At 38.0% G+C, this 20,861-nt stretch overlaps 1 protein-coding gene across 6 annotated transcripts in view; it reads right to left on the reverse strand.

Moving 5' to 3' along the window:
* PRPF39 (pre-mRNA processing factor 39) overlaps positions 1 to 20,610 on the reverse strand; it is a 38,126-nt gene extending 17,516 nt beyond the window's left edge. Inside the window, exons 1-4 of one of the 6 annotated variants that reach the window (XM_055309110.1) lie at positions 20,458 to 20,610; positions 3,426 to 3,767; positions 2,871 to 2,996; positions 2,097 to 2,215 (exon numbers count right to left, since the gene is read on the reverse strand). In XM_055309110.1, the coding sequence (XP_055165085.1) occupies positions 2,097 to 2,215; positions 2,871 to 2,996; positions 3,426 to 3,743 (563 nt within the window). In that variant the 5' untranslated portion in view covers positions 3,744 to 3,767; positions 20,458 to 20,610. Of the gene's footprint in view, positions 1 to 2,096; positions 2,216 to 2,343; positions 2,997 to 3,425; positions 3,768 to 20,457 lie in introns of those variants that run through there. The other 5 variants (XM_055309115.1, XM_055309114.1, XM_055309113.1 and 2 more) reach the window with 5 other exon arrangements.
* Between the last annotated feature and the right edge of the window lie 251 nt (positions 20,611 to 20,861).

Below are 20,861 nucleotides of genomic sequence, written 5' to 3' on the forward strand. Positions count from 1 at the left end.
GTTGGCAAATTGAACACCAATAATAAATAAATTTAATAAATAAATAAACAAATAAATAAATAAACAAATAAATAAATAAATAATAAAGGTAGGCATAAGCCAAGAATAAACAGGATCTAATAAAGTCTCAAAAATAGAGCTTGAAATCCCAGGAAAGAGGTAAAGATATTTCCTAGAGGGGATCCCTGGGTGGCGCAGCGGTTTAGCGCCTGCCTTTGGCCCAGGGCGCGATCCTGGAGACCCGGGATCAAATCCCACGTCGGGCTCCCGGTGCATGGAGCCTGCTTCTCCCTCTGCCTGTGTCTCTGCCTCTCTCTCTCTCTCTCTCTCTCTCTCTCTCTCTCTCTGTGACTATCATAAATAAATAAAATTTAAAAAATAAAAAAAAAAAAAAGATATTTCCTAGAATCACGAAGAAGAAATCTCAAAATAATTCCTGTATGGCAGAAAGAACAGAGCAACCAATCCAGACTATAGAAGAAAAGGTTCCAAGAGGGATATCCACCAAGAGGAAAGGTTAAAAATGCAATTTACAAATTTCAGAGAATTCTCTTTCACAATTTTCAGATTACATAAATAACACCAGACATATACACTTTTTAGCTTCCAAAAAATAACTTACCTAGCATTTGTACATTGTAGAAAGTCAATATTAATACTGACTATCAAAAGTAGCTATTGGAGGGAGTGGGAAGTTTTCTTTCTAAGAAAACTAAGCAAATAGGAAAAAGGGAGAGTTAAAAAGCAGTAATTAAAAAAAAATTAAAATAAAAAAAAATTAAAAAATAAAAATAAAAAGCAGTAATTAATTCAAGGAAAAATAAAAGGCCCTGAAACCTATCCATATTAGAAAAAATAAGAAAGGGAAGACAGGGTATAAGTGAACTAAAAATCTCATCTACCATAACAAAACCATGATGTAATGAAGAGAGAGAAAGACCAGGAAAGAGCTACTATTAGAAAAATGTAGAAACAGCTAAAATACTTGGAGAGGTAAAGAGACTGCTTTTTGTTACAAGCAGTTTCAACAGTGACTTTTTAAACTATATGCACATACTTTGATAAAAACAAAAATAAAAAACACATTTAAAAATTCCTATAGGGATCCCTGGGTGGCGCAGCGGTTTGGCGCCTGCCTTTGGCCCAGGGCGCGATCCTGGAGACCCGGGATCGAATCCCACGTCGGGCTCCCGGTGCATGGAGCCTGCTTCTCCCTCTGCCTGTGTCTCTGCCTCTCTCTCTGTGACTATCATAAATAAATAAAAAATTTTAAAAAATAAAAAAATAAATAAATAAATAAAAATTCCTATAATCGGATGCCTGGGTGGCTCAGTGGTTGAGCATCTGCCTTTGGCTCAGGGCATGATCCCAGGATCTGGGATGAAGTCCCAAATCAGGCTCCCCGCAGAAGGCCTGCTTCTCCCTCTGCCTGTCTCTGTGTCTCTCATGAATAAATAAATAAAATCTTTTAAAAAATTTAAAGATTAAAAAATGAGATCACTGGAGGTTAAAAAGAATGTGTCACGACTAAAAGAAAATATGACTACTCTCATATTCTGTGGGAGTTTAAAATTGATACCACTTTTGAAAGAACATACATTAGATAAAACTTAGCTATGTTTTCTCTTTGACAAAAGTTCCACTTCTAGCATGCTCTACATAAATAATGACAACTACAAACATGTTTACTGCACCACTGATTATTTCCTATAAATAAAGATTTGGTCAAATAAAATACAGTACTATGATATCACAAAATACTTTTGCAATGCTTGAAAAAATACAAGAGAGATTCTAAAACATTCTATTACATTAAAAAAAATCAAATATGTACAAATATGTATGTATATGAAAGAACACACAATTCAGAAACCATGAAGGGAATGGGATTGGGGACATAAGGAACAAGGATATGAAACAAGGACATTATTATCCACAATTTTTATAATCATGTATGTTTATTACATGTATCATTTTTTTAAATAGTAAAAAAGAAATCTATGTTAAACAGTTTAACATTCATGAGTAGTTCTACTATCAACATCAGAATACTTATTTCTACTTTGAATACATTTGAATATCAATGTTTAGCATACCCTCTTATTGTACTGTTTGTCTCAGGATCACCAGGGTCCAATGTTTCTTTTAAGAAGTTTATATAATGTATCCATAGGTCAACACTAAGAGGTATTGCCTGAAGCCCCCGCCGATACACCTAAGAAGAAAACAACAAACTGTACTTCAAATATTTAATTATTTCTTAACAGAGAGGCAACACTGTGTTATCCGGTGAACCTTAGAAATACTAATTACTGGAATTTTGTTTAAATAATCTACCATTACCATTTGGGTGGAGGTTGGATAGAACATGGCAATGTTCTGATCCCCACGTGCAGAGTCTTGATCTTCAAAGCGCAGCAGTCCCTGCATTCTGACCGGGTTGTGTGGGCAGGCTTTGGGTTACAGACCATAGGGCACAGACCCATTAGAGCATCAATGACAGCGTCTGACCAAAAATGCAATAAGACGTAGCAAATGTGACTAGCAAACCAACTATATTGTTTGGAAAATGAGAAATAAATGTAAGTGAGAGAAAAGCCCTGCCCTACTTGTTAAGCTGCAGTGTAATACAGAGGCTTGCACTGCAAAGCTTGACAAACTGTAGAGGTTTAACGCACCTGCCAACAAAGAGAGAAAATATTAGCTACAAATGCCACAAGAGTGACAAATGCAAATAAAATACCCTATAAAATTGTTTGACCATAAATCGTAGGTACTGCCAGCCAAAAAAAAAAAAAAAAAAATTTTGTTTCGTTATTATTTGGCTTACAGTACCTAATGGAGATAATTTTATTCAGTAATGTACGCACCTCATCTGATTGTTTAATGTTGTCATGCCGCTTTTCAAGGTCTGCATACTTTTTCCAGTAACCATAGCAATACGGATAGTGTATGAAAAATTTGTCAAACGCTTTCCTGGCAGCCATCAAGTGATTCTGACGAAAATAAAACAAGGTGTTTAAAAATCTTCGAAGTTTTTGTCACAAAAATATTTATTATTTCTTCCAAATGTATTATCTCAAATAAAATAAATGGCAGATTTAAAAATCACACACACACAACAGTTCTTTTCCCTACATATTATAGTCTTATCCTTTTAAACAAAAGGAAGGAACTATTAAATAGCAAGGTAACTTTTTACTTCAGTGATTATACACACACATGCGCACACACACACAAACCAATTATTACAAATATTAGACTTGGACAGATGTCATGAAAATTATTTAAAGCTAAAAAATGTACATATATTCAGTTTAACCTGAAAATTATAAAAGAGGCAACTTTAATTACAAAACAGTAAACCTCATCTGATATTACTTGATTAATCTATCCCTTCTAGTCCCATTTAAATAGTTACTAACCTCCTGTTCTACATACTGAAGCAAATATACCCAGCCTGTAAAATCCTGAGGATTGTTTTCTACAGTTTTCCAGAATTTTTCATATTCTGGAGGGAAATTTGCTTCTGTTTCTGTCACTGGAAGGTCCACAGCACTTGCTATTTCATTTTCTTCTGTAGTTGCATTCACATTAGGCGATCCATCAGGGGACTGTTCCATTTCCGTAACATTCATAATCTCAGTACTGAAATCAGCAGATTGTTCTACCACTACCTCTGAACTGTTGCCTGTGCTGCCATTACTAGAATTCCTGTACTCATCCATGTGAGAATTTTGCATAGTTGTTTGTCTTCAGTTAATGATCTGTGGAAACACAAATAAAAAGGAACATCTTCCAAATGTTTATATGGCATCATCAAAACCACCTTTTAAAACCCCAGTTAGCTATTAAAGGAATATATTAATTTCATTCTTGATCTCTAAACAATGGAACCGTGAATCAAAGAATTCATGTATACTAAATCTGGGAAGATGTTGACATTCTGTCTCTAGAAAAATTGCATTAGCCATGTGGCGTCACTTTTAGTTGTCTATCCAATATCGTCTCTCATCATCTTCCTAATAAAATACTGTTTTTGGTCAGGGTATCACTATATTTAGCCCCTTACAGGGAATCCTGAGACTGAAAAGGGTATCTGCTGCAAAGCTCTGGAAAAGATTTTGTTTTTCTGATAAAAAGGGACAGTCACAGGACACCTGGGTGGCTCAGCGGTGGAGCGTCTGCCTTCAGCTCAGGGCATGATCCTGGAGTTCCGGGATCAAGTCCCACATCAGGATTCCTGCATGGAGCTTGTTTCTCCCTCTACCTGTGTCTCTGCCTCTCTCTCTCTGCGTCTCTTATGAATAAATAAAATCCTTAAAAAGGGGGGGGGGGGCGGTCACAAATAGTGTAGGTTCTACTACTTTCTTCCCAGTTTGAATGTGAACATACCTAAAACAACTTATGTCCTTGAAGCAGTCAATATGGGAATGGCAAGAAAAATTAAGAACTGCTAGCTCTGACATCATCAAGCTACTAATAAGACAATGCCACTTCATACTGTGTAAGAACATAAGTTCCTATTTGTTTAAACTATCAATAGACACATTTTCTATTACTTGCAGACAAATGAAGTCCTAATTGATTAACCCACTAACAAAGCATGATAATGTCCATTTCTTCATTTCCCCTTGTCAACACTAAGTATCATAAAACCTAATTTTTGTTCATTTGATTAAAAAGAAACTACCTCACTGTGATTTGCATTTCTTTAACTGTGAGAAAGCTGAATTTGTTTTTTCTTAAATATCTTCACATCCTTTATTCATATTTTCTATTACATTACTAATTTTTATTTTTATTGATTCATACAAGCTCTTTTTAAGCTAAGGAAATAAGATCTTTATAATACACATTGTAATTTTTTGTTTTTCTTCTTTCTAGTTTTTTTTTGTGTGTATTGAAGTTATCTTGTAAATTGTCAAGCAGATATGAAATCCAAATTTTAAAACATTATTTCAAAATATAGTGAAACAAAATTTTTCCCAACAAAGGAGAAATTTAACATGTAAAATCAGGAGACCTTCTGAGGCTGAATGCCACTGGAAGAACTATAACCAGGTAAGTCTATGGAACATTTTTTTTTTTAAAGATTTTATTTACTTATGAGAGACAGATAGAGAGGGAGAAGCAGACTCCGTGCAGGGAGCCCAATGTGGGACTCGATCCCAGGACCTCAGGGTCACCTGAACTGAAGGCAGACACTGAACCACTGAGCCACCCGGGGCCCCAAGTCTATGGAACATTAAAAAAAAAAAGTGGGGATTGGCTTCCAGATGGCTCAATCAGTTGAGGGTCCAACTGTTGGTTTCAGCTAAGGTCAGGATCTCACGGTCCTGGGATATAGCCCCACATGGGGTTCTGCGCTCAAGGACATCTGCTTGAAGATTCTCTCTCTCCCTTTCCTACTGCCCCTATCCACACTCATGCATGTGCATTTGCATGCTCTCTCTCTCTCAAATACAACTTAAAAAAAAAAAAAAAAGTAGGGGGAGGAGAGAGAAGAGAAAAATAAAGAAGGGTATAGTTAGGATGGGGACAGAAAGTTAATGGCCTAATGTACGTTGTCCAATACTAATTATATTCCTGGTAGAGAATTATCTACGTATATAAGATAAAGTCCTTACTCTAAGGTTTATTAATTTATTGAAAAGCTATCAAAAACAGGCAAAAGAGAGAGAATTTAAATGAAACAAAGTCAAAGTTTAGAGAAATCAACTGAAAATTACATCCATCTAGAAGAGCTTCATTTAATACAGAATTGGGTCTTAACTTTGAAAAAAAAAAGAATAATAATAAATTATTCCAGAATAGAAAAAAGCCCACTTGACTTGATGGAACAATCTTCTTGACAGTAGACAAAGAGGCAGAAATTAGGATTGATTCAAAGATGAGAGAGAAACTGACCAGGATGAACATGGTTTATATTGGGGAAGAAGGGTAAGCAGCAGAGTAAGCAGGGCAGAGCCAGAGGGATTTAAGAAAAAATGACAGGCATCTGAGAAGAAATAATACAAGCAACAAACCTGGTTGGTACATAGTTAAAAAGAATCCAAAATATCAGACTACTAGAAAAAATAAAGTTCTCTTCCCATAAGCTTTTCCAGGTTTAAGCCATTTGAGGTCCTAGAAAAAGGCAAAGAAGTTCTCTATTTTTTTCCCCTTCATTTTTTTAATATTTTATTTATTTATTCATGAGAGACACAGAGAGGCAAAGACATAGGCAGAGGGAGAAGCAGGCTCCCCATGGGGAGCCTGATGTGGGACTAGATCCTGGGACTGCAGGATCACGCCCTGAGCCAAAGGCAGACACACAATCTCTGAGCCATCCAAGGCATCCCTCCTCTTCCTTTAAAGAAGACACATTTGAAGATTAATTTTCCATATGCAAATTAGTCATTGGTTTTTGTCTTTTGATTTCAAAGCTGCTGACAAACAAAAAAAATCTTAGGTTGATACATTGAGTCATTTACTACCGGCCCTATTCTAATTGCATACTTAAGTGGGACATAATGGTGGTCCCATTCTAATTGCATACTTTAGTGGGACATAATGGTTTCTTCTGCAATCAGCAAATTTACCACACCCCTGCATCTATCAATTATTCCACACCCTACAATTAAAGTGTTGTAAAAAGAATTAAGAATATCATCCTTACCCTTCGGAAATCATTTTTTTGATTACTCCAAAAATCACAGAGCCAAAATAATAATACATTGAAGTTATTTTTTAAATAAGTTTTTCCAACATATTCTTCATAATGTGGCAATTAACTAGTCCCACTTTATTCTTGACAACAACCAGTAACTTCCAATTGGCAAAATAGAACAGCAAAGGAGCAAAAAATATCAAAAGGAATGAGACAACAGTGTGGTTTTAGCATAAAGAAAAACCAACAGAACAAAGAGCCAAGAAATAAACTGCATATATAGTTAATGATTTTCGACAAGGGTTCCAAGATTATTCAACAAAAAAAGGGCAGTCTCTTTAAACAAAAGGTGCTGGGAAAACTGGATATTCACATGCAAAAGAATTAAGTTGGAGCTTTACCTTACACCACATGCAAAAATTAACTCAAAATGGATTAAAAGCCTGAATGTAAAAACCTAAAAATATAAAATTTCTAGAAGAAAACATAGGAGAAATCTTCAGGATACTGGACGTGGCAATCATTTCTTGGAAATGATACCAAAAGCAAAGGGAACAAAAGAAAAAACAAATGGGCTATACCAAACTTTAAAACTTTTGTGCATCAAAGAACACAACCAACAGAGTGAAAAGACAACATAAGAATAAAAGGAAATATATGTAAATCTTATATCCAATTAGGGGTTAAATCTTTGTACATTGTTGGTGGGACTGTAAAATGATGAAACTGTTACAGAAAACAGTATGGAGGTTCCTGAAAAAATTTAAAATAGAAGTAGTGAAAAAAATAAAAAATAAATAATAAAATTAAATTAAATAAATTAAAAAATAAAATAAAATAAAATAAAATATAAAAAATAAAATAAAATAAAATAAAATAAAATAAAATAAAATAAAATAAAATAAAATAAAATAAAATAAAATAAAATAAAATAAAATAAAATAAAATAGAAGTAGTGTATATGACCTAAGAATCCTAACTTGGTATATATCCAAATTAACTACATGTAGAAACTCACATTCATGCACACTCACATTCATAGCAGTACTCTCCACAACAGCCAGAAGAAGGAAACAACCCAAATGTCCATTGACAGATGAGTAAACAAAATGTAGTATATACAATGAAATATTATTCAACCTTTAATTTTTTTTTTTTTTTTTTAGAGAAGGAGGGAGAGTGAGTGCAAGCAAGGGGAGGAGGGGCAGAGAGAGACTCAAGCGGGCTCCACACCCAGCACGTGCGAAAGCAGGGCTCAATCTCAACCCTGAGATCACAACGTAAGCCAAAATCAAGAGTTTTTGTTTTTTTTTTTTTAAGATTTTATTTATTTATTCATGAGAGACATAGAGAGAGAGAGGCAGAGACAGGCAGAGGGAGAAAGAGTCTCCATGCAGGGAGCCTGATGTGGGACTTGATCCCGGGTCTGCAGGATCAGGCCCTGGACAGAAGGTGGTGCTAAACCGCTGAGCCACCCGGGCTGCCCCCAAATCAAGAGTTTTAACTAAAATCAAGACATTTAACTAACTGAGCCAATCAGGTGCCCCTATTCAACCTTTAAAACGAAAGAAATCCTATCATATTCTAGATGGAAGAACCTTGTAGACATTATGCTAAGTGAAGTAAACCAGTCAAAAAACAACAAAACAACAACAACACTGTATGATTCTACTTATATGAGGTAACTAGAGTCATGAAATTCATAGAAACATTAAGTAGAATGCAGTTACCAGGGAATGGAGAGAGGGAGAAAATGGAAGTTGTTTAAGTACAGACTTGTAAAATGAAAAGTTCTGAGTATGCCTGGGTGGCTCAGTGGTTAAGTGACTGCTTTTGGCCCAGGGCATGATCCCAAGGTCCTGGAAGAGTCCCACATCAGGTTCACCTCACCCCAGGGAGCCTGCTTCTCCCTCTGCCTATGTCTCAGTCTCTGTGTGCCTCTCATGAATAAATAAATAAAATCTTAAAAAATTAAAAAAGATGAAAAGTTCTGGTAATCTGTTTACAACCATATGTACTTAACACTACTGAACTACACACTTAAAAATAGTTAAGGTAGATTTTATGTTATGTGGTTTTTATCACAATAAAAAAAAAGGTAAGAACTTAAATATAACCAAATTAGGAAATATAAAGTACAAAAGACTAGAAATTAGAATTTCCAAATCCCTTTCGCTTTTTTTTTTTTAAGTTTATTTATTTGAGAGAGACAAACACAGCAAAAGAGCACACAAACGGAGAAGCAGGATCCCTGCAGAGCAGGGAGCCAAACTTAGGGCTTGATCCCAGAACCCTGGGATCATGACCTGAGCCAAAGGCAGATGCTTAACCTACTGAGCCACCAAGGCACCTTCATCATAAGATATAATAAGATAAATATTATTATGAACTAGGGGGAGGGGGAGAGTCCTACTTCTCTCCCTTAATAGCCTATGATCCTAGGGTCAGTCTTACTTTCCTCACTTCTAAATTAGAGAGTAATAATAATACTTTCACAGGAGTGTTAAGAACATCAGATGAGACAGAAGCATGTGGAAGTCTATAAATTCACATAAACAAAAGTATCACTCAAATAACAAATTCCTCAGAAAGTATTTTCCAAACATAAGATGTTATACTTTAAAATACTAAGGAGGGCAGTCTGGGTGGCTCAGCGGTTTAGCATCGCCTGCTGCCCAGGGCTTGATCCTGGAGACCGGGAATCGAGTCCTGCATCAGGCTCCCTGCATGGAGCCTGCTTCTCCTCTGCCTGTGTCTCTGCCCCTCTCTCTGTGTCTCTCATAAATAAATAAATAAAATCATAAAATAAAATAAATAAAATAAAATACTACGGAAAAGGGCAGCCTCTCATTCTCTCTTGTTCTCTTTCAAATAAATAAATAAAATGTTTTTAAAAAAAGGAAAAGACAAAAGAGGAAAAAAAGCTGTTGACTTTGACATCATAAAACTAGTCAACAGTTTATCAAGAGGTCTATCTTATTTCTTGATTTTTCAATTTTAGACATTTTTGCTGTCTTACTACTAGAGAAGATTAAGATTTAGCTATTGTACCAAACATGCTTCCACAACTTCTCTCTCACATACATGCTCCAATTTCTATCAGTTTGGAGTTAAATCAATATTCAGATTACATCAGTATGGCTATGTAAACATTTTTTTCAAGGTATCTTGTATACTCTAATTACATTTCCTTGCTTCTAATTCTTTAAATCTTTTCTCATTTTCATATACGTGGTTTTCTTTGAAAATTGACCTCAAACTCCTGAAAAGCTCTTATAAAAGGGCTTCAAAAACAACTGACGGGATCCCTGGGTGGCTCAGCGGTTTGGCACCTGCCTTTGGCCCAGGGCGCAATCCTGGAGTCCTAGGATCAGGTCCCACGTTGGGCTCCCGTTATGGAGCCTGCTTCTCCCTCCTCCTGTGTCTCTGCCTCTCTCTCTCTCTCTCTCTCTCTCTCGGTCTATCATAAATAAATAAATCTTAAAAAAAAAAAAAACCTGACACCAGGGCTGCCTGGCTGGCTCAGTTGGTAGAGCATGTGACTCGATCTCAGGGTCCTGAGTCTGAGCCCCAGTTGTGGCATAGTTTATTTAAAATAAAACAAACAAATAAAAAAAACAATTGATACTCATTTTCCCTTAGGGAGACATCCTTTTTGAAACAGCTAACCTTCTGCAGCAATTCAGACTGGTTTGTCTTGTCTAAGTTTGTTCACTTTCATACAAGGAATTCCTTTCACTCCTTTCCTGGGCTGAATCTCATTTATAACAGCCAAAATCCTTTTCTTTCTTGATTCTCTTTTAGAGAATCATTTCTATAAATTTCTAAAATAGGGTATATGGGGCAAAAAAATTAAGACTTTTCAATTCTAAAATCCTAATAATTGAATGACAGATTGTCTAAATGTAAAATTCTAGAATGAAAATAATTGTTTCTTAAGAGTTTTTAAGGTGGGGGGGGTGCCTGGCCGGCTCAGCTGGTGGAGCATGCAACTCTTAATCCCAGGGTGGTGAGTTTGAGCGCCATGTTAGGTACACAGATTACTTAAAAAAAAAAAGTTTTGAAGGAATCTTTGTTTCCTAGCAGAAGGTGTTGCTTTATGTTTTAAAAGATTTATTCATTTTAGAGAGAGAGAGAGGGCACACACAGAGAGGAGGATAGATGGAGAGATGGAGAGACAAGGAAGAGGAGAGAAACTGATCCCAGACTTCATGCTGAGTGTGGAGAACAACGTAGGGCTCAATCCCACAAACCCAATATCATAACCTGAGTTGAAACCAAAAATTGGGGAGGGGGGGGCGGGTCCCTGGGTGCCTCAGTGGTTTAGCACCTGCCTTGGGCCCAGGGCATGATCCTGGAGTTCCAGGACTGAGTCCCACATTGGGTTCCCCGCAGGGGGCCTGCTTCTCCCTCTGCCTGTGTGTCTCTGCCTGCCTGCCTCCCTCCCTCTCTGTCTCTCATGAATAAATAAAATCTTAAAAAAAAAAAAAAGTTGGACACCTGACCAACTGACTATGCCACCCAGCCGCCCCTAGGGTGTTGCTATATAGAATACTTCTCTGTATGTGACCTGTTTTTTTCTCCGTGGTAGTGTTTAATCCAGGTGGTCTCAAATTCCAAAATGATGTGCCACAGGAAGTCTTTTCTACCCATTCTTCTGGCATTCATTTGGAAGGCCTATTTTAACCTAGATATTTACATCATTTAATTCATATATTCCATATTTATCATTTATGTGACAATTTTCTCCCCTTAGTTTTCTCTTTTATCTTTGTTGAACTCACATTACTCGGGTGTTGGACTTATTGGATGATCCTCTACTTTTCTTATCTTTTCCCACATTTTCCCCTATCCCTTTGATTCATTCTACTCTTTCAGAGACACTTTTACTAGATTTTTACTAGAATCAAAATTTTAATTCCTTTTTACCCTGAATACTCCATTTTACAGTTTTTTATTCCTGTTTGGTGCAGTACCTCCTGCTATCTATCTGTAAAATCACTTTAAATTTTCTTCTGTTCTCAGCACTGTCTCTCTTCTGAGTGTTTTTTGACTATTTGTTTTGGTCTCTCAAGTAGAGTGATCTAACTGCTGTTCAAGTGTGAGGCATCACACAAAATCAGAAGCTAAAGCTTCAAAATTGGTGAACTTCAGTGCAGGATGGCATTCTACTGAGGGGGAATTCACTAAATGTCAGTGCTTTATTTCATTTCCCTGGTGTTAAGTTTTCCCAAAGAAGAATGTTTCAACTTAAAAATGTATAAAGAAGGCAACAAGCATTCTGGGAGCAAAGAAAACAGGACTAGAGATCTTACCACTCAATATGTAAACTTTCATTCAATTTCCCATTTTCATCAAGATCCTTCATCCTGTCCCAACTCTCACCAGCTGTGTCAAAACTTCTCTGGTTCCACCCTTTTCAAATAATAAACATTCAGGTTTTTGTTGGCTGAACTATATGGAGAAGTAAAATCTAGGGTCTACACTACTCCAGACTTCAACTAATCCTAAAATTTTTAGCTCCAAGCAGCACTCTCATCTAAAGAGACACTTGATAATCAAGATTCCTGAGCCCTTCTGGAGTTTTGTGGGAAGATCCCTCTTATTTCTTATGAACTTCCCTCTCTGCAGGCACAGAATGAATGCAGAAAAATGAAAACCTAAGTTTATCAGTTAAATCATTCCATCTCTTTCTTCCAAAAACGTTAATTCTCATGTTGATACTTCCTCTTGTCTTTTGTCCTTTAGGGTTTACACGATTTTGTTTTTATGTTATCTTATTTTTTTTATTTTACTGAAATTAGGTTTGCAGTATTTTTTAATAAATTTCTAACCAATATAATTTCCTTCTGTAATAATAGTCATTCAATAGATATTTAGTGAGCAACTTCCATGTGTCAGATACTACTGTTCTAAGCACTGGAAATTTATCTGGGAACAAAACAAAGTCCCTATTCTCAAAGAGCTGACATTTTAATTGAAGAATATAGACATTTCTTTAAAAAGTCTACAATATGTACATGATACTAAGTGCTACAAACAAACAAAAAAAAAAAGGAAAGGATGATATACTAAAAAAGTCAAATTATACAAATATGTAGAGCAAGAAAATTCCAGGCAGCAGAAAAAGCACATTCTGAGACAAGTGCTTGTTTAGCATAGTCACAGAAACATAGATAAGCAAGAAGAGTACTACGGCTGGATTTACTTAAATATCCCTCAATCTGGTTTGAGTCCTCCCTAATATTTAGCTTTACTGAATACATCATCATCAACCTCATGTAATGCCCATTTTCATTTAGCATAAAGCTTTAAATTAACATATTCTGACCTACCAATAACACTTGTAGAATTTTCTCATAATGAAATACTGAGGAATCCAGAGGCAACTTACTGGAAGTATTAGACTAACAAAGCTGCTATATAAATGAGAAATACACAAAAAAGTGACATTTTTCTAGTTAGAAATAATTCCTTTTAAAGCCCATTTTAGAGAATTAATCATGAACAAGCATGTTCATTGCAGCATTTTTCCTAAGAAAATAACCATCTGTTGGTTCACTATCCAGTCCACCTCAACCACTCCCAATAAAAATACTAATTTCTCATAATGAGCTATTTGTCACAACCAGTGGTCAGTCTTTATCCTCTTAGATTTCTACGAAGCTTCCATTTCCTTCTTAAAATTCTTTACATTTGGGATCCCTGGGTGGCGCAGCGGTTTGGCGCCTGCCTTTGGCCCAGGGCGCGATCCTGGAGACCCGGGATCGAATCCCACATCGGGCTCCCGGTGCATGGAGCCTGCTTCTCCCTCTGCCTGTGTCTCTGCCTCTCTCTCCTTCTCTCTCTGTGACTGTCATAAATAAATAAAAAAAAAAAAATTAAAAAAAAAAATTCTTTACATTTCCAAGAAGTAAATCTATTATGATATCAACCACCGAATCCTCTCCACCTCATTTGTAATGTTGCCTTTCACCCCCCCCCCAAAGTATTATTTGCTTTGTATCTCTACTATAGAACTCCTGTAATGGCTGAAATACTTAATCATCACTGGTCCACCTCTTCCCTTGGTCACAATGGATAAAGTATCTCTGCCCCTAACAAAGGTCATACCCTGAACTCATGATTTGATCATTTCTCCCACCCATCTTCTCAGGAATAGTGTTTCTTAAATTATCTTTACTCTCCCGTTATCAGTTTCTCTCAGTGTCTTAAATCACTTCCACTAGCATTGTCATATAAATGGTTTTCTTCTATTTAAAAATTTATAACATATATACTACAATTTAGCTTAAACACAAGCAAAGAACGGGTAATCAGTCATAAGCTATGTTAAGGGTTTGGATTTTGTTCTAAGGACAAAGGCAATGAAGTTGAATTGAAACTTGTGATTTCTACTTCTGTAGCCTCCATTTACTCTTCAATTCGGTTTCTTCATCACTCTCTAAAATTTGCCAAGGTCACAATATTCTTGTTTATAAGTCCAATTAATTGAACATTTCCTAATTCATCTTTCTGATTTACTCTTTAAATAGCATCCAACAGTAATGACTTTTTACTTGAAAGGTTCTCTTTTCTTGCCTTCTCTGACATATTTCACCTAGCTTTCCTTCTACCATTCTGAAGAATTTTTTTTATATTTTATATTTATTTTTAATTTAAATTCAATTAAGAATTTCTTTTTCTTCTCAACAATCTTGTAAGAATTGGTAGCACCCGAGATTTTGTCCTCAGCTCTCTCCTTTTTTCAATCAACACTCTCCTTGGGCTAATAGTGTTCTTCCACTTGATATATTTTATTCACTTGACTTCCAAGTCACATCATCACCTCTCCTACTTCACAACCACTCTTCTTCGTGAGTGAAGAGGCATGAGAGCTAGCCTACTGAGGCATCTGATCTTTCTTTCAAGGTCATCTACCCTTCTCTATCTCCATTAACTCCCAATCTCACATGGTTTTAAATATTAATTATATGCCAAGTCCCAAATTCTATCTCCAGCTCTCTTCCAGATCCATATATCCCACTGCTACTTTTATCATCTGCACATAGAGACATCTCAAATTACAAATTGTCCCTAAGTGAACTTCTGATATCTCCCCAAAAACCTGCTCCATCCACTGCCTTCCATGTCTGCTGAAAGGAAATCCCTCCTTTCAGATGCTCAGCCCAAAAATCTTGGGAGTCACCCCTGACTCTTCTTTCTCTTACAAACAACCACTCTGTTATGGAATCTTTCATACAGATTCAGCATCCCACTCCTTATAATTATCATTCAAACCACTCATCTCTCATCTAGACTATTAGAGTCTTCTATAACCTTCTATAGGTCTCACGCTTCTCCCCTTTGGCTGCACCCTACCCCTACTGCCCTGTCCCCAGTCCACTCTTAGCACAGCAGATACCACTCTTTCGAAAACATAAAAAAGACTATGTCATTCCACTGTTCCATCTCACAGAGTAAGAGTCAATGTCCTTGCAATAGGCCATGGCCCCTCTCCTACTATATATACCTTTTGACCTCATCTTTTTTTACTTTACCCTCACTCAGCCCCAACCACGCTGACATCTTGTCTTCTCTAAAACAGACCATACTCTCTAGCCTCAGAGCCTTTAAACTGGTTGTTTCCTCCACCCTGGGTGATCCTCTCCCAGATCTCCTCCTTTGTTGTTATGTCACCTCTTGGGGAGTGTGACTCTTGATTTGGGCTCAGGTCATAATCTCAGCCTGGTGTCAGGCTCTGTACTCAGTGGGCAGTCTGCTTGAGATTCTCTCTCTTCCCCTCCCCCCTACCCTTGTACCCTTTCTCTCAAATAAATAAATAAATCTAGAAAAAAACAAATTAACTCACCTTCTCAATAAGACCTACCTGGGCAATCCTATTTAAAATTGTCACTTGTTCCCATCCCCAGCACACATGATCCCTTTTCCCATATTTGATCCCCTTTACCTTCTTTTTTTTTCTTTTATCCATGATATTGTACTCTAACATAATAATTTACTTATTTAGTATACCCTAACATAGTAATCAACTACCCCCTTTCTATTCACAGTACTACTACTATAGTTTAAGTAATCGTTATCTCCCCACTAGACCAGTATTTTTTCAACCTGCAGACTGCTTCAGACCAGCTTTCTCTTTTTTTGCATGTGAAAAATAAAACAGAATTTTTATCAGAGTACTTCACACACACAGTAAGGTACATTCTTTCGTGACATTTGCTGTGATTATACACACACACACACACACACACACACACAAATTCAATTATTGCATCCTAAGTTGCCTGGCATACTGAAGACATTACTTGTGAAAGAATGAATGAAAGCATGTCATCATAAACTGCTATCATTTCAACTACTAGCTATTTGTGATAATACTGAGACACTATTGACTGAACAAGTATTTTGTTGAATGTCACCCATTTTTAAGAATGGGAAAAAGAAAACTGACAAGATTAATCTGTCCACGGTTACATGGTAAGGAACAGACACAGCATTCAAATCATTTTTCTTTCTTTCCTTTTTTTTATTTTAAAGATTTTATTTATTTATTCAGAGAGAGAGAGAGAGAGAGAGAGAGAGAGAGCAGAGTCACAGGCAGAGGGAGAAGCAGGCTCCATGAAGGGAAGTCTGACGTGGGACTTGATCCCAGGTCTCCAGGATCACACCCCGGGCTGCAGGAGGCGCTAAACCGCTGCGCCACCGGGGCAGCCCTCTTTTTTTTTTTTTTTTTTTTTTTTTTGTCCAAACCTCTTCTAACACCAAAACTCTCCCTGCTCTCTACTAATTTCTGCAGCCAACAAATTCTATTTTGTTTGAAGTTTGGTTTGGTTTTGTTTTCCAGTTCAGCTCCTTTCCACTTCAAGTCCTTAGTGTACCCAGTTTCTTCCATTTGGAATACTCTGCTACCCTTCTAGCTCATCCCCACTTAGAAACCTCAACCTAGCTGAAGCCTACTCATTCTTCTGCATGAAGTTTAAACATTACTTCTTGAAAAGTATTCCCATACACTCCAAATTAGTTATATTCCTTCCATGATGCTTCCACAGCATTCTTTTTCTCCAAAGAAGAAATTACATTTGTGATGTAATAACCTTCTGTAATAACGTTCTTTACTTGTTTGATATCATCACTTTGTAATCTTAACTACATTACAAGTTTCCTGAGAGTAAGGACCAGATCTACCAATACACAGGGATACAGCACACCCAGAGGCCTACTACTACACACTCAATTCATTGAATAATGGACGCTATTATAGTCCTTAGTTCCCCCAAACTAAATACTAACATATCATTTTCATAACCAAATAAGAAATGGTATAATAAAGTACTTGAGCTTTAGAGTCAGACAGAACTGAATTAAACATCTGGCCCAGAAACTAATTAGGGACACTGAGCAAAATAGTTAACCTCTCTAAGCCTCATTCACAAAATAATCACAAATACCTTGCCGTAAAGGTTGACTTCTTTTCATTCACACTATTACTACAATTTTTTTTAAAGATTTTATTTATTTATTCATAAAAGACACACAGAGAGAGGCAGAGACACAGGCAGAGGGAGAAGCAGTCTCCCCACAGGGAGCCCCATGTGGGACTCGATCCCAGGATCACACCCTGGGCCAAAGGCAGGTGCTCAGCCGCTAAGCCACCCCAGCGTCCTGCTATTACTACAATTTAGATTATTTACCATCTCCCCTCTTAAAAAAAAAAAAAAAAAAGTTTATTTTTATTTAAACAATCTCTACACCGTACACGGGGCTCTAACTCACAACCTGAACATCAAGAGCCGCATGTTTTACTTAGTCAGCCAGGCACCCCTATTTTATAATACCTCTTGAGTAATGTTTTTCAAATTTTAGACTGCTACAAATCAGCTTCTCTTTTTTTTAATGGAAAAATATAGAATTGAAAACAATATATCAAAGTTCATGCATGCATCAAGGGCTTACTGTTGAAATATATACAGAATACAACTGCTGTTTATTGGGATGCAAAATTTACATGTACAACCTATTATGGGTCCTAGTCAAAAAATTTAAAAACATTGCTACACTACCGCTACGGATGTATTAATATTAGTGTAATATTAAATTCAGCAGAACAGAGGTAATGCCTTTGTTCACTACTGTATTCCTAGAACCTAAAACAGTGTCTCGTATGTAACAGCACATTAAATCTCTGTTGAAAAAGTGAGTGACAAATCTGGTCCCCACTTAACTTTTCAAACATACTAATCCTATAGTATTCCTCCTCATTGCAGTTTACAGAGCCCAATATAACTGTCATGTCTGAACCCTGGCTTACTCTATTCTCTTAGACTAACAAAACTTTCCTCCTTTTCTCAACTCACAAATCAATCAATGCCTTTTTACTATATTTCACTTTATTTTTTTTTTACATTTCATTTTCTTATAAAATCATATTAGAGGGCTAAAGTCCACAAGAATGAAATATGATAAAGTGACTATGTAGTACACTAAAAAATACAATGCTATAACACATTCAACTTTTAGTTCAGTTACAGCATACTTTAAACATTTCACTAACAATTCAGCACGCCACCTTAAAATTTAAAAGATTTTAAATTTTGGAGGATCACTTAACCAATACTTAACTAAAGTGGGAAGTCTAATTAAATACCTTCCCTTTGGGATCCCTGGGTGGCGCAGCGGTTTGGCGCCTGCCTTTGGCCCAGGGCGCGATCCTGGAGACCCGGGATCGAATCCCACGTCAGGCTCCTGGCGCATGGAGCCTGCTTCTCCCTCTGCCTGTGTCTCTGCCTCTCTCTCTCTCTCTCTCTCTCTCTCTCTCTCTGTGTGTGACTATCATAAAAAAAATAAAAAAGAAATTTAAAAAAAAATAAAAATAAAAAAAAATAAATACCTTCCCTTTTAACTCTCTATAGGTACCCAAAACCATACTATACACTCTTTTGATAAACAGAGCAACACAAAAAAATCTAAAGTCATCACTAAGGACTAAAAAGTAAGCAATCTGAGTATTGCAAATCAACTAGCTTCGCAATCTGCAAGTTACTCTGTCCCTCATCCACAGATAAGCCAATTTGAAGACACAAGTTGGTAAGAAGAGACTATCATAACCACCAGTTTTGGCAACTGTTTTCAGAGGCTAAGTAGAATGTTCACAGATTGACCTTTTCAATTTTCCACATATTAGACACCGAGTATGTTCCAGAAACTCAACTTTATATACATATATTTACATAAATATCTGCATCACCTCCAAGTCTTTGGGGGAAAAAAAAATCACCACTTGACTGGAACTAGTACTTTCTTTCTCCATTGAATATTTTTCACACACACACACACACACACACACACCTTATGTTTTATGCAGATTACTTATTAACATACTACAAAAAGTTCCATTCTTTCTCTTTATTAAGATTTAAAAATAATCTCTACAGCCAATGTGGGGCTCAAACTCATAACCCAGAGATCAAAAGTCACGTGCTCTCTTGACTAATCCTGCCAGGCGCCTCTGTTCTTTCTCTTTAAGACACGTGTGCACACACACCTTTTATCATTTGATTTATAAAATTCTTTTTCTTACTCAACTCTAGGTAAGCAAATAAAAATATTACCAAATACTCTGACACTAAAAAAAAAGTGTGCTTCATAATGCTCACTTCAAATATCTCACACCACTTACTAACTAGCTATCTTGGCTCAACCCCTAATTATTCCAGAGTTCACAATCCAGGAACTAGAGTTCTTTAGCAGAACTCCTTTCGTTCACGTTATCCCTACCAGAAGCTGAACAGTAGAAAGTTCCAACTTTTGCAACTCTAGAATAAGGTTATAAATGAGACCGAGAAAGGAAGGGGGGGGGGGGCTTGTTTTTTTTTTTAATCCAGTTAAGCTCCCAGAGAAACCAAAATACTTAGGTTCCCCAACATGAGCTTCATACTTCCCTGTATAAAATTTGCTTTAAGCTTCAAACCTTTCCAGCTGTAAAAAAGAAAAAAAAAAAAAGTTTAAAGTATTTCTGAACAGACTGGATCAGTTGCCAAATAAAGTCCTTAAAGGGAAGGCAACATAAACATCCAACTAAAAAGTAACGATAGAACCGGCATAAAATCATACGGTATTCCATTATCATCCATAACGCGTGAAGAGCAGAACTACTTATTAAAAGGTGTGATTTCAGAGCGAGAAAACGCCAGTGTTGGCCTCTGACTGAAAACAGGCTTCTTTTAAGAGACCCTACCAGGACCTTTAATGTCTGTTTTTCTCGATTCTATCCTACGCTGCCAAGAGCTCTGGGCGGCGTCGGCCGTGCTGTGACTCAGGGCCCCACCAGCGCGGCTGGTGCGGTCGGAACGCGGAACGCGCCACTACAAGGCGCCTCCAAGCTCTTACCAACAGAATCTGAATTCTCCCAGTCGTCCGCCGGCTACTGTGCAGCGGGGCCCCCTCCACTCCCAGGCGTCCCGGCACGCTGCTTTCCGGCTCTGGGCGACGCTGGGGCTTCCCGCCTAACCCCAACACGCTCCCGAAGCCCAGGTGGAGGCCCACACACACCCGCCCTTTATAAGGCGCACCCATCAGAGAAACGTTTGGTCTAACTAAGAAAGGAAGCCTCGCCCTGCTCCACCCAACAGGTGGGAAGGAGAAAGGAATGGACGGCTGGAAGCCGAGGCCAGGCCAGGCCAGGCCTCAAGCGGGGCGGGAGCGGGAGGCCGCAACCCCAGCGCGGCCTGAAATCCGGCAGGCCCCTTCCTGCCCAGCAAACCACCCCCGCTCCAGCCAGTTCCAAGTCGCCCGCCCCAGCCGACCTGACGACGGATGCCACTCAATGCCATGAGCCGCAGTCTGGGCCAACCGAGCCGAAGATGGCACTTCCCCCCCGTCTCTGTCCCGCGGCAGCCGCCACCAGCACCACGACCGCCTCGTCGAGAGCGCTTCGCGCATGCGTCGCTGTCCCGGGAGGCGAAGGAGTCACGTGGTGGCGCTGCGCTCCGGCCTCGCCCTCCGCGGGATCTGGGGCCCCGGCCCCGCCCCCGCCCCGTCTCCGCCCCGACCCCGCCCCAGGCCCGCGGAGCCGCTGCCGGCGGTTTGCTCCGCTCCGCGGGGACTTTCTAAGCGAAAAGACAAGTGTTTAGGGCCTCTGACATCCTCGATCTTAACCGTAGACAGCGCCTCACCCCCTCAAAGAAAACTACTGTTGTCTTATGGAGCA

The sequence above is a fragment of the Nyctereutes procyonoides genome, unplaced genomic scaffold (assembly GCF_905146905.1).
Source record: "Nyctereutes procyonoides isolate TBG_1078 unplaced genomic scaffold, NYPRO_anot_genome, whole genome shotgun sequence".
NCBI lineage: Eukaryota > Metazoa > Chordata > Mammalia > Carnivora > Canidae > Nyctereutes > Nyctereutes procyonoides.